General features: G+C 40.5%; 2 protein-coding genes across 2 annotated transcripts in view; one reads left to right on the top strand and one right to left on the bottom strand.

The window, feature by feature from the left end:
• The window catches only part of LOC145444080 (tyrosine-protein phosphatase Lar-like), a 73,641-nt gene extending 63,606 nt beyond the window's left edge, over positions 1-10,035 (bottom strand). The window contains exon 1 of the mRNA XM_080321998.1: positions 9,558-10,035. Coding sequence (XP_080178124.1) covers positions 9,558-9,777 — 220 coding nt within the window. The 5' untranslated portion in view covers positions 9,778-10,035. The remainder of the gene's footprint in view (positions 1-9,557) is intronic.
• Positions 1-13,394, top strand: part of LOC145444097 (sodium/potassium-transporting ATPase subunit beta-1-interacting protein 3-like) — a 372,797-nt gene that overhangs the window by 20,727 nt on the left and 338,676 nt on the right. The gene's annotated exons all lie outside the window — the stretch shown is intronic.

The following is a 13,394-nucleotide window of genomic DNA, read 5'->3' as shown; positions in this document are numbered from 1 at the left end:
AAGAAAATTTCAAGATTATTAAAATCTGTCAAAAATTCGGGAGTGAATTTGTAATTTCAATTTGCGTGTCGACGGCCGCCAACACATACTAATTGAAATAAGTGTTGACGGCCGCACAAATTCCTTTTCGCGGCCGCAGGTTGCCCACCCCCGTCTTAGAATATAACCCGCGTGATAAGTAACATAATGTAATATAATATACTATTGTGTAAATAAGCTATATAATAAAGTATTTAAATGAAAATAACATGGGCATGGATTATGAGGTAATATTTTTGAATCGTTTGACTTGTGCGGCCCGCGAACGATCTGAAGGTGTGAATCCGGCCAGCGACGGAAGTTGAGTTTGACACCCCTGATGTAGAGAGCTTGGTTTATACCGATGCATCCCAGCAGATATCAATTTTCGAAAGAATAAGCATTCGTCCGCATCATGGGATGCAAATGATAGTATTGATAGGAAAATGCGATACTAATCCTTTGTTAACTCGAACAGCCCATTTGAGAAAATATCATAGCATGGCGCCCTCCCCCATATTATAAGGCAGAGGTGGGCAACCTTTTTGCTAATCACGGCCGCATTTCGATTACTTATGTATAGCATACGGCCGCATTCCAGAGCACAGCCGTAATGAACATTCTGGAAACAATATACCCATGTTAAACTGTTCATTTCCGGTGATCTCAGGGCTATTCTAATTTTCATACCGGCCCCTTATATGCACCATTATATGCAAATGGCGAGTGGTAATGTTATGAATAGTTATTGGGATTGGTGATGGTCGCTCGAAGCGTAAAAATTTTTCAGATTCACGTATGGATTCCGCGATTACCAGTAGCAGTATCACATATTACTGTCAAATATTTATCCTTTCACAGCCCATGTGATCAGAGTTGATGGAGGGGGAGTGCTTTCGAAAACCTATTAATTTTAAGTTATAAATGATAAATGCATCTTCGGATGGGCTAATTGTTGTTAACTTTGTTGCATGCTGTTATTTCTTGACCCCCCATAAGGTTTTACGGTATAGAGGAAATATATTGGAATCATCCAAATGAAATAGAAACAAATTTCTGTTATGAAGAGCACACGATTCCGGTTTAGATTGCAAAAGTAGTATTGAATCGCGCGTGCGCGAAGAAAAGTTCATGATTTATTAAAATCTCTCGAAATTTCGGGAGTGTTACCGCTTTGCGCGATTGGTATAGGTTAATAAAAATATGGCGGGTCGTGAAAATAACATATAGTGTGGCTTTATTTTCGGAAAATAGAGGAATCAATTGCTTTTATTACTTCAAAATGTATGTTCTCCAGACAAAAAACATGAAACTAATTAGAATTGAAAATATGATACTGGGAATTGAAAGAGTATTCCATATACTACCAAAAAGCGAAAAATATATTTCATGTCTGTTGTCCAGATCAGGAGTGGCAAACCGTTTCGGCCAAAGGCCACATGTAACTGACGATACATTGGGCGGGCCAGTAGCCGCGCCAAGCGCGAAAATTTTTCAAAGTTTATAGTTCAATAATATTGTTACTTGAGTACATTGCGGGTCTGCTGTTAATCGTTGGGTTCAGTTTGCAAGGACAGGGCCATTCGGCGCCTAGAAATATCGATATCGAAAGCTTCGGCTAACGAGCGTCAATCTTTTGCGCCTATATAGCAGTGGTTCTCAACCGGGGGTCCGCGATGCATTTTCAGGGGGTCCACGAAGCCTCTAAATTTGCAAAATGGTTGATAACCTCGTTTATATTTTTGAATTAGACAAATGACGAGGCAGTTTCGCTTCATCGTTGCTAAGACTTCAGGCCTCACATCAACAGAATGAACGTTTTGTTGGGGTTTGCGGTAAAATATAAAAGTCGGAGTAGTGCAGGTCAATCAGGGTGACTTCGAAATGTTTGCAAAAACCCATTTTCTCCTCTGATATACGTAACCAGTATTCCGGAATAACCTATAAAGATGAGCTGCAGGATAGAAACGACTAGGCTGGACGTTATATGTTTATTATAAAATACGTTTCTCAAGTTTGGTGCCGCATATGTTGCGATTGCGATCATACCCAAATGTCTCGTCGGAAGCGTTACGCGTTATTATCATATTCGCAATCACCTATATTGGCAACAATGGATTTTTGTCACTTGTTCATATCTAATCGAAGACGCGGATTTTCGAGAAATGCAGCTACACTGCTACAGAAATCGCTTTCAAATAAAAGTCTACCCAATTTCTACATAAAAAGTATGATTTTATTTTCAAGAAAGTACATTTTGCTGCTGTTTATCACTAGCCTACAGTTAATATTTGCACAAGACAGATGACGGTTGCACAATAATAGAGCTAGATTTTCTTTAAAACTTTGGGGGGCAGCGGTGGTCCGTGACGGTTCAAAAGGGGCCCGCGAAGACAAAAAGGTTGAGAATCACTCGCCTATAGGTTTCATCGTCGACGGTCTTTCAGCGAGCGCAGACGCTAGGTCGCGTGTTGGACGAATTGCGATTATAAGTAGACTCAATCTGGAACATTAGGCGTTTTTTCATTTATGACGGGGTAGATTTAGTAACAATATTAAAAGAAAGAAATCGAGTGACAGCATATTGCGCGAAGCGAGAATTTTTTTACATGAAATGAATCTACTGCAAAATATTCTACTAACAGATCAAACACTTATAAGTGTCTTAGAGGGAATACGAGTGTGTAAAGCAGACAAGAATTAGTAGCCTAGAGATGATAGCAAACGAGAAAGCGCGCATCTAATCAGTAATTCCTCAACTTGCGTACGGCACTATGGAGTTCCGAGTCTGCAATCGCGACAATCTTTGCAATTGAATATGCGCATTTAGCGCAGGAATGACTTTCAATTCGCAGGCATACACAAACACACTGTCCTATTTCGCGGTCCAATCCAAAAGGCTATCACGAAACTAACTCAAGAATTACTTTGTAAACGAATATGCGTGCAAATACAATTTAATTGAGAGAAGTATAACGTGAATTCGCTCGTACTGTAGAGAGAGCTGGTGTTTCTCAGAGTACGCGTGTCGAAATCGACGTCGTAAACGAGTTCGTTTCGATTGCATGATTACTAATCACTGATTACAATTTATTTGGCCGTTAAGCACTAGTTTAAGCTGCGTATACAATTAGTCGCGCGCGTATCGGTTAATAGTAAATAGTTGGCATTTACGTGATAATCACAGACTCGCTAATTGACAGCACAGACGGCGGGCGTTTAAGCATTTTGTATGGGGTGGCCGCCACCCCATAATTATGTCATGGGGTGGCTGCGCCGACCCGCCACCCCGTAACTCGGCGCCTATGGACTGGCCCATGGCTCTGACAATGCGTCGGAACTGATAATTTAGTCATCAACATCCCAAGTGTTGCGGACAGAGTAATCAAATTTTCGGTTGGCCGTGCAAGTTCACAAACTGGGCAATCTCCGGGTTGGCAGCCCCGGTCCAGATAGTTTCAACGGTGATATGCTAAAATAAGTCTAACGCTAAAAAAGAGTCAGAGTCCACTTTTCCACATTAGGACACGCCTTGAGGCAGCTAGAGCTAGACTACGATATGATAAATAACTGCTAGATTGCGAAACGGTAGTTTCAAACGTTATGATGGGCGAGATTTATATTGTGATGAAATATTTCATACGGGGACGGCAATGCGGTGTTACTGTAACCACACAACCCGCTACCTAAATTATATTCACTGATACTTCCGTGAAAACATATTAGTCACTCCATATATACTGTGCGTAAAACGCAACGAAAATTCTGGAATTTACTTAACATTGACGAAAATTAAATGTTGGTACTCCGTGAAAACAGCCCCGAAATTCTTCAGGCTATCTTTCTGATTGGATGATTACCCTACTTTTACTTGACACACTGAAAATAGCGAAAAGTAAGTAATTAGATCACAAAATATTACGAAGTGGAAGTAGCAGGAAATTAGATCTACTTGAGTAATTACCGCAATTAGTGGTAAACTACTTGAGTAATTCGAAAAAGTAGAAGTACTTCGTTACTGACCATTCTGGGAGCAGCCGGTATTGCGACTGTACAGAAGGGTTGTTCAAATATAACTTTTTTTCCAAATTTCACTCGCTTGTTGATAAAATTGTCAGGTTGCCTTTAAAAACGCTACACCCCAAATTTCAGCCAATTCCGACCAGTAAAGGCCGTGCAATTTTGAATTGAAATTTCGACCATTTTTGAATTTTAAGTATTTACGGTGGCAAATTTCGACACTTCGGCATGACCAAACATCTTGTTCCAGGCATGTCTGAAGTGAGAATTATGCTTTTATTCACGCGTTTAAATCTTGATAAAGGCCTGTGATAGAGTTTGCATGATGAAATTGCTAATATATGAAAAATGAAAATGACACTGATAAGCTGGAACCCGATTGAAAGAGCCCCGTGAAAACGATGGTGATATACATCGAATATAAATACAGCACTCAGCACTGAAATCCGGGACCATAAAGATAAAATAAATTGCCAAGCATGAAAATGTAGTAAAATATATATTTCCCAGACTTTAGGCGATATATTTTTTCGCACCAGTGAATGTTGTCTTCACAACGTATTATGACATTTGTTGTTTTCCGATATCCTCCGTTAGAATGTCTATATTCCTCTGGCAAGCGAACTACTACTTGTGGGACATTTTGTCGAGTTTCAGAAATCCCACATCATTCTCCAGACATCTATATTAAGGGAACTCGAGTATCTCGCGATTCGATGTTCAAGGAATCTCAGGTCATCATTAGGTTGATAGCGATGCTGGTCTCATGTTTCGGTATTTGAGACAACGATCCCGTAGATACGCCATGTTGAACTTATTGTGCAATGTTTGCTTACACCTTATCTTTTCTTTGGATCGCAATCTTGTGGTGTATTGAACTGATGAATATTGCTAATAAAACCGAACCCACTCCGTTCGATCGATTCTAACTTTTTACTGATTCCAAACTCGCAGTTCCACAAGCATCAGTCAGCGGCCAAGACAAACGCTGCTGATTGCATTCGGAAATGGCCTACACGCCAATTAATGACATATATGGTACTTCAGATATGATTTATATTTGCTCGAAAACCCCAGAGAAACCAAATTGTAACATACCAACTTTGTAGAGCGTACAAATTATTATATATGATTCTATGGGATCTTTCACTATCTGCGAAAAACTGTTTTTGCAGTAGTGCAATAAAGCGCATTGCCGTTCTAGGCTAAGTGAAGACGATTGTATGGTAAGGAGATTATATTGTCATCCAATCAAGACACGCACAGTGTACAATGCGATAAGACACCATGCGATGTAATGAACATACAGGAGGATGCCGAACGACGCGCAGTTGCGGTCTCTTTAACTGACATCCACCTCGGCCTAGTGGCCAATGTCACAGTTCATTTTCAATATTGATCTTTATGCCGCAGTTAGTTCTAGCTCTTCCCATTCCTTACAAGTACTTTCTTTAATCGGGTCTTTTTTCACCATCAAATCTCGAGAATGATATGAAATGCTTTAGAAGATTTATTGATATGAGGAAGATATGTAATCAGTCTAATCACTTATCATTATTATCAATCAACTGTTCACGTGACATACATCAAACATCCGATTGTTCATTGGAGCGAGTTTATTACGGTACATATAAATGCCCTATAATGATGTGGATCCGCTAAAATAATACCTCAGGATTCGTAATTCGACTTGTAGAGGTATATAGTAAGAGGTGAAAGCAAATATCAAAACGCATTGCGAAGAAAACAGCCACAACGTCGTCATATCTACATATGCACGACAAAAGACACTTTGGGCCTATCGATTTTAACCTGGCAAATATATTTTGCTGTATTTTACCTGTGCGTCAGTTCATTTTCTCTTCATGGTGCCCGATTTCAGCCTAAAAAGTATTTTATTTGCTAATATATCACCGTCGTTTAAACGAGACTATTTCAATTTCGTTGACTCATTTTTGGCAAATAAGTATCACATGAATTTTGACACCTGACGAAGGAGCGGGGATCCGAAAGCTCGTGTGATAAATAAAATTTTTACGTTGCAAGTGGACGCTAAATGAGGTGTGAAAGCAACCAAGATCTTAATGAATTTTTCATTAATTCGCAATTTCTGTATCTCAACTCTATCACAGGCCAGTATCAAGACGTAAAAATTTCGCCCTTCGCCCGTTTAAACGAAGACTCCCTGAACGGTACAATAAATATCGGTTATAAGTCGCGACAATCACGACTAACCTGTTGAGGGGTCTGGGTATAGATAGCCTAACTAACCTACGGATAGATACGCAACACCCGTCGTGACGCTTGCTTGCCCGGAGGGAATTACTGCTCAACAATCTGAACGCAACATAATTGCTAATCCCATAGCTGACGACCCGCGTGCTTAATTTCAATAAAGTTGATCTTATTTGAAAGCTACTGTCGCACTGATTCCGAAAATATACATTAGAATCTGAACCTTGAGAACATTGAACCCCTTGAGATTCACCTCAAAGTTTGAAAATCGGCATTGTTCTGAACAATCACAACTACGCTAGGGCCATTGTTATGGTCATTGTGCTGCGTCGCTGCGATCGTCATCATCATCATCATCATCATCATTGGTTTATTAGCAATTTTATCAGTTCAATACACCACAAAAAATGCGATACAATGAAAAGACAGGAAGATGTCGAAGCGACAAGGAGTAGTCTATGGAATCTGACACCCACCTTGGCCTAGGCGATGTAAAGAGGAGGCATGCACACTGAATGAAAGTAAATAAGATAGTATAGAAAAAGAAAGCGACAAGAAATAGGGTGGCATGTCATGGGAAGCGAGATCGATAGGTCAGTCGTGGTCCGGTAATCTTGAGGATGGACTGTATCTATTTAGTAGTAATTGCTTGTATTTCGGCTTGAATGTGGACATGCTCGTCGACTGTCGGATGGCCGGCGGGATACTGTTCCACACATCAGGTCCGGCATATTTGATCGAGCGATAATCTTTTCGGTCGACCATATGATATTTGGACGACGTGGACGCGCGTGTGTTGTACTTGTGCGCTTAGAACAATGCCGATTTTCAGACTTTGAGGTGTATTTCAAGGGAGATTCATTGCCCTGATCATCATCATCATCATCATCATTGGTTTATTAGCAATTTTATCAGTTCAATACACCACAACAATGCGATACAATGAAAAGACAGGAAGATGTCGAAGCGACAAGGAGTAGTCTATGGAATCTGACACCCACCTGGGCCTAGGCCAGGGGTCGGCAACCTTTTGCTAGTCGCGGGCCAAATTTCGGATGTGCAACTTTTTGGCGGGCCGGATTTTTTCTTAGTACTATATTTTACGCTCACTTCGGTATACTATCCTACATTGCTGCAATCTCAATCATACCAATCAGAAGACACATGTATTTACACTTCAACAACACAGAATAATTGTGACAATTGACGCAGCTTGCTTTGTGAAAGGTTTTCAACTTCTGGTAACAAGTCAGATCAGATGAAACAAGAATCAGACCCTATTCAAAATGGACGTCCGAAATACGTGATATTAGCTTGCTCTTCGTGAATTTCATTGTTCAAAACTATTGTTCACATGCGTACGTGCTTCCAAAAATCGATGCAATTTCTTTTGCATTGCTGGTCAAGGTGGGATCAAGACCAATTTCAAGAACGTACTCTTTGCCAAAGTCATGCAGCGATATGCTCTTTGTATGAAATTTGTCATTCAATTCAACTGCATCGCATTTCAGAAAGGCCCATTTGAAATTTTCAGGCAATAGTATTGGCGTCCGCATTAAACAGAGTACTGAATAGTCAGAATTCATTTTGTAGAAAAGGAATGTCGGAAAAGCGGGTGAATATTCAGTAGTTAAATTTCGTATCACAGTTACAAATGTAGTGTTGGTACTAGGTTTTCTCTCCTCCAGTATAGGAAAGTGAGCATAATTTTCTTTGTACTGTTGACATTTCCAGAGTCACAGATTTGTTTTGAATGCGCCTCAACATCTCATGTATTTAGTTGTTTTCCGCCTGAAGTTGCAAATTCAATTTGTTCAGATGTTACGTTAAATGTACCAGGAAAGCAAGATGAGATGCCCATTTTCGATAACAAGATAATGAGTCGGCGATATTTGTGTTTTCGAGGAAAGTTGCTGTTTCATTTCTCAGTTCATACACTCGTGTAAGCATAGCTGCTCGACTTAATGAGCGAGCATGACAGATGTAGGCCTGCATGACATCGCCATATTGATTCTCTGCTTCTAGTAATATCTGGCGTAACTGATTCAGTTATTGAGACAAAAATCATATTAACAGTTTTCACCATTGTGGCCAAACACTATTCAGGTTTTTTGTCTTGGCACACAATGCCTTCTGGAAAATTAAACTATAGATAGGTTAACTGACATACGGAGGCTAGTTATCTATAATTGAATAGTTTGAGATTCCGTCATTGCGTCTGATATGTTCCAAGCGTTTTTGAAGCAAAGGAAGAACACCTTTATTGTCACATCCCGTTAGAGTGGTTAACCCTAAAAAGTATGGAACACCTTCGGTTGCGAGATACACCCGATTGATAAGCAGTAAGCACTGATCCAGTCTAGTCTATCTCCATCTCCTACTCCAACCACCTTCGTTTTATGGCGTAACAATAGACTAATACGATGTAGGCTACTAATATATCGTAGCAATGCCGCATTTTTTTCATGCAGTGCTGCACTGCAGATTGAAACTCATTATGAAACGCGGGCCGTATTCTTGTGATAACTAATTATTATGTCGCGGGCCGGACGATTTCGCTTGGCGGGCCGGATCCGGCCCGCGGGCCGTAAGTTGCCGACCCTTGGCCTAGGCGATGTAAAGAGGAGGCATGCACACTGAATGAAAGTAAAGAAGATAGTATAGAAGAAGAATGCGACAAGAAATAGGGCGGCATGTCATGGGAAGCGAGATCGATAGGTCAGTCGTGGTCCGGTAATCTTGAGGATGGACTGTATTTATTTAGTAGTATAATTGCTTGTATTTCGACTTGAATGTGGACATGCTCGTCGACTGTCGGATGGCCGGCGGGATACTGTTCCACACATCAGGTCCGGCATATTTGATGGAGCGATGATCTTTTCGGTCGATCATATGATATTTGGACGACGTGGACGCGCGTGTGTTGTACTTGTGCGCTTTTGATTCAGAGGTAAAGAAGTCACTGATTGGATTTTAATGTATCCCAGTGAAATACCCGACGAAAGAAAGCACTCACAAGGAATGGAAAGAACTAGTAGAAAGTACCGCGGCTTCAAAAAAGATCATCATCGAAAAGAACTGTGACATCGGCCACTCTATAGGCCGAGGTGGATGCTAGAGTAAAGGATCGCTACTGATGCGTGTCGTTCGACATCCTCCTATCTGTTCATGACATCGCATTGTGTCTTACCGCATTGTACATTGTGTGTGACTTGTTCAGATGAAAAATATAACCCAACGATGTTACGTTATGTTATGTCATTACGAAATGTTTATGATCTCACCTTGACAACTAGGGGCACTATCCAAGTCCCATCTTCCAACTCCTGTTGAGATATTATTGCATTTAGCATTCCATTGCTTTGAGGTTGAATTAATTCTGTAACCATCCTTGCATGTCAGTAGGCAAGCTCTCCCAACAACATCGTCTGTGCATTGTCTAGTATGGTAGTTTTTATCACTTGTCACATTCATAGAACTGCACCGCATTGTTAATATAACCATTTAAAATTTTAAACTTTCAATCAATATAGCTATCCAACACAACGTCTTCTCAAAATATAACATGGAAGACCAGCACCACAATGAGGTATTATTATAGCTATCGAATATCTAATTTACACCTCACAGCAGTGGTCGGCAAAGTGTAACCCAACACTGCAGAAGTGGGCTTTTTGCAGGTTTAGTATCGGCCCTGGTTTGCTACCGGAATTTGACTTCTTATCAGCTTCATATACATAACATGACACAAATAGCATTAAGGTAGTGTTCTGTCAAGTTTTATTCTGCTCATCGTCTAAAGGAAATATCTACTTACCCCCACCCAATAGCAACCTAACTAAGAGGTCCATCGACTACTCGGGACCTATCATCTGGAATGCATTACCACCACATATCCGTGAATTGCCCTATAATAGATTCAAAAAAGCCCTACTTGATCACCTCTTGTCGTGAGACGGACTTTCAGCATTCCCGTGGCCACTTACTGGCCACGGATAATTTCGTGGCCGGCCACAGATATTCCGTGGCCGGCCATGTAAAGTGCTATTCTGTGGCCGGCCATGGTGATTTTCATGGCCGGCCATGTCAAACTCATTCTCATGGCCGGCCATGACTAAATTTCAGAATTCAGAATTCGCTTTAAAATAATAAAAAGTCGGTGTTATTGTCAAGAAAGGTCATTACGCTGTTGTTTATCACTAGCCTACAGATAATAATTGCACAAGACAGATGGAAGTTGCATGATAATAGAGGCAAATTTGAAATAAGAACTGGGGGTCCGCCGGGGTACGTGAAGGTGCACAGAGGGTCCGCGACAACAAAAAGGTTTAGAACCACTGATTTAGAGTTTGTATAGGGTGGACGCTGGACGGGACAGTTGTCATTTATTGCTGTTACTTCATGGCTTGCGGAGAATGCTGTCACCACTCAAGTGACCGCTCACACACAAGGTCGTAGCCAGAATTACATTTTTTTTATTGTGGGGGGGGGGAGATTTTTATGAGTTTAGGGAAGCTCTCCCGTGGGAACACCTCGCAGAACCGTACATCCTGCCATGGGCAATTTCATCACTACCCTTTATTCAGACGATTCTCAGACGCACGCACACACATACCCTATGGAAGCTTCCAGTTGCTTCCAGTTGAAAAGCAGTGTGCATTTCGGACCTATAGTCGCGCGGAGCGTACATGTTTTTGAGTAAATGAAAGTATTTGATCAATAATATTGGTGCGTGTATATGAGCAAGTGGATTCCATTCTTAATAATTACTTCGTTGAAGCACGGTTATTTAGTGACCTCTGGTAAAGATTGATGCTAGTTTAGAGATTGGAATTGCTGATATATATACCAGACCAAATTACAAAACTCCTTTGATCAGACTCGTGCGATTTCAAATTAGCACTTTTTAAAGGGAGGTGGCGATATTTTCCTGTGCCAGTCGCATTCATGTCGGAGAAGTCTGATTGCAGGGACAGGATCATTAGGCGCCAGCCATTTAAGTACCCGAAAATCTATATCGAATACATGCGTCGGTTTTATGGCCGTCAATCATTTTGGGAGCGCACTTTGCGGAGTTGCATGTAACCTACTTTATATGTCTTCGTGTGTCCCGTAACGGGAATTGTCGGAGCTAACAGTCCCCAATCCCCATACTAAACTGACAACCCTTAACTCAATCAACCAAACGACCTTGAGTTACTCTCGTGTGTCTACTGGTACGGTTGTATTCTCATAATTAAGAATGCAGCTAAAATCAATTGTGGGTATTTGCGGAAGATTTTTTTCGGAACACCGATAATAATAGCAAGACTGTTATGATCATGGACACTAAATCGCGCGAAGCGCGAAGAAATTTTTTAGGTTGCATTCCTCTGCCCTAAAATAATGTCATATTTATTGATTTTACGAAAAATTTTCCAAAAATTTGGGGGGGGGGCGATCGCCCCTTTCGCCCCTCGCTGGCTACGCCAGTGGCCGGCCATAGCCAAATTTCATGGCCGGCTGCAATATATCAAGTTAGTATCGATGATAAGTATTGTATGTGGCCCAATCGTGGTCAAATGCATGATCAATTATGTTCTATTATGGGCGTACAGTAAATAGAACTAGGTGAGAGCGAGAGTTTAGCTCAGTTTATATGCATTTTCACCCGAAATACCAGAAGAATAGCGATACAATGAAACGATCTAGGAAGAAGATGAAACGATCTGGAATAGTCTCTATATATCAATTAAAAACACAAAAAATAATGTAAAGAATGCATTAAAAAGGGGGATATCCGCTAAATGAAACAGGAAATAATGGTATAGAAAGCTAGAAACGATGAAGACATTATCAAAACTGGTAACTGGTAAGTGTTGATTTGTATCTTTTTTTTTTTATAGAAATAGACCTAAATATTCGGCTGACACTCGTCACAGCTAATCGTATGCAACTGCATAGAATTAGAAAAAACAATGTATACCAGATATCTGTCAGAAAATCTCTATAAGTTCCCCAAAAGCTGTGAAATTACCATGACATTCTGTGGCCGGCGACAGAACAGAGCAGAGCTCGCTGTGGCCGGTGCTTCCCCCGTTCTGATATTGATTTTCAACCGTAATATGTGCAATGTGCATTGTGCAGTTGCAATCGATTGTATAGCTAGTTTTATTTTGTAAATATGCAAACCTACGATTAAACAATATGATGATGATAATGTCCTTCATTTTTCAACCATATTTATCGTTTATGATGAGTCTGCGATGCGAATAAGTAATACATATATATATTTGATCATGCAGTTTAAGGATGTTTGTGGGGGCAGTTTAAAATCTTTCGTGAATTGCCATGATGAATTTATGAATAATACAATAATGTACTGGGAATTTGTCTTAATTCACTGCCGATTTTCGATTTACGCTTAAGTAGACTCGACTATATACCTCCTTGAATGCATAATCTGATCCATCGAGATACTGGATCGGTCAATATGCGGTCATTTTACCTGTTTTCTTGTTTTCAATACTAAATACCGTAATGAAAGTACCCGAACAAAACGATTAGGGAATCAAAGAACCAAGAATAGGTGGAAAATACTGTTTCAAGTTCCAGAAAAGCTGTGAAATCCACATAACATTCTGTGGCCGGCCACAAAGCAACTCGCATCTCGCTGTGGCCGGTGCTTCCGCCGATCTGATATATCTTTCCAACGCTATAATAGGACATCTAGTTGCAAACAATTCCATAGTTTATCTTTCGTATAGCTGAATAGCTGTGAATTGGATAATGCCAGGCAGATACAATCCCTCCTTTCTGTATCAGGTCTATGATGAGTCCGCAATATACGGTTATATACAATACATATTTGATTATCGTACTGCTATACAATACATACGACGTTTGAGATCCTCAACATCAATGGAGCTTGCACTCATTTGCACGATGAGAATTGTGTCGATGAATCTAAGAATATTTCTATGCTGTAGCAGCACGTGAACTTGACACACTGCAGATGTGCTGTAGATGTAGAATAAAGGCAACGATGTAGCCTAACCTACCGGTAATATTGGTAAAATATGGGGCTTTGTTCCCAGAAATTTGATTTTGTTCACGTTTCCGATCCTATATAATTTGTATGT

Source organism: Botryllus schlosseri, chromosome 8 (genome assembly GCF_051294905.1).
Source record: "Botryllus schlosseri isolate E-star chromosome 8, Bs_hap1, whole genome shotgun sequence".
NCBI classification, from domain to species: Eukaryota; Metazoa; Chordata; class Ascidiacea; order Stolidobranchia; family Styelidae; genus Botryllus; species Botryllus schlosseri.
Note: the sequence above shows the minus strand (reverse complement) of the source record. Positions and strands in the feature narration are given on the sequence as shown.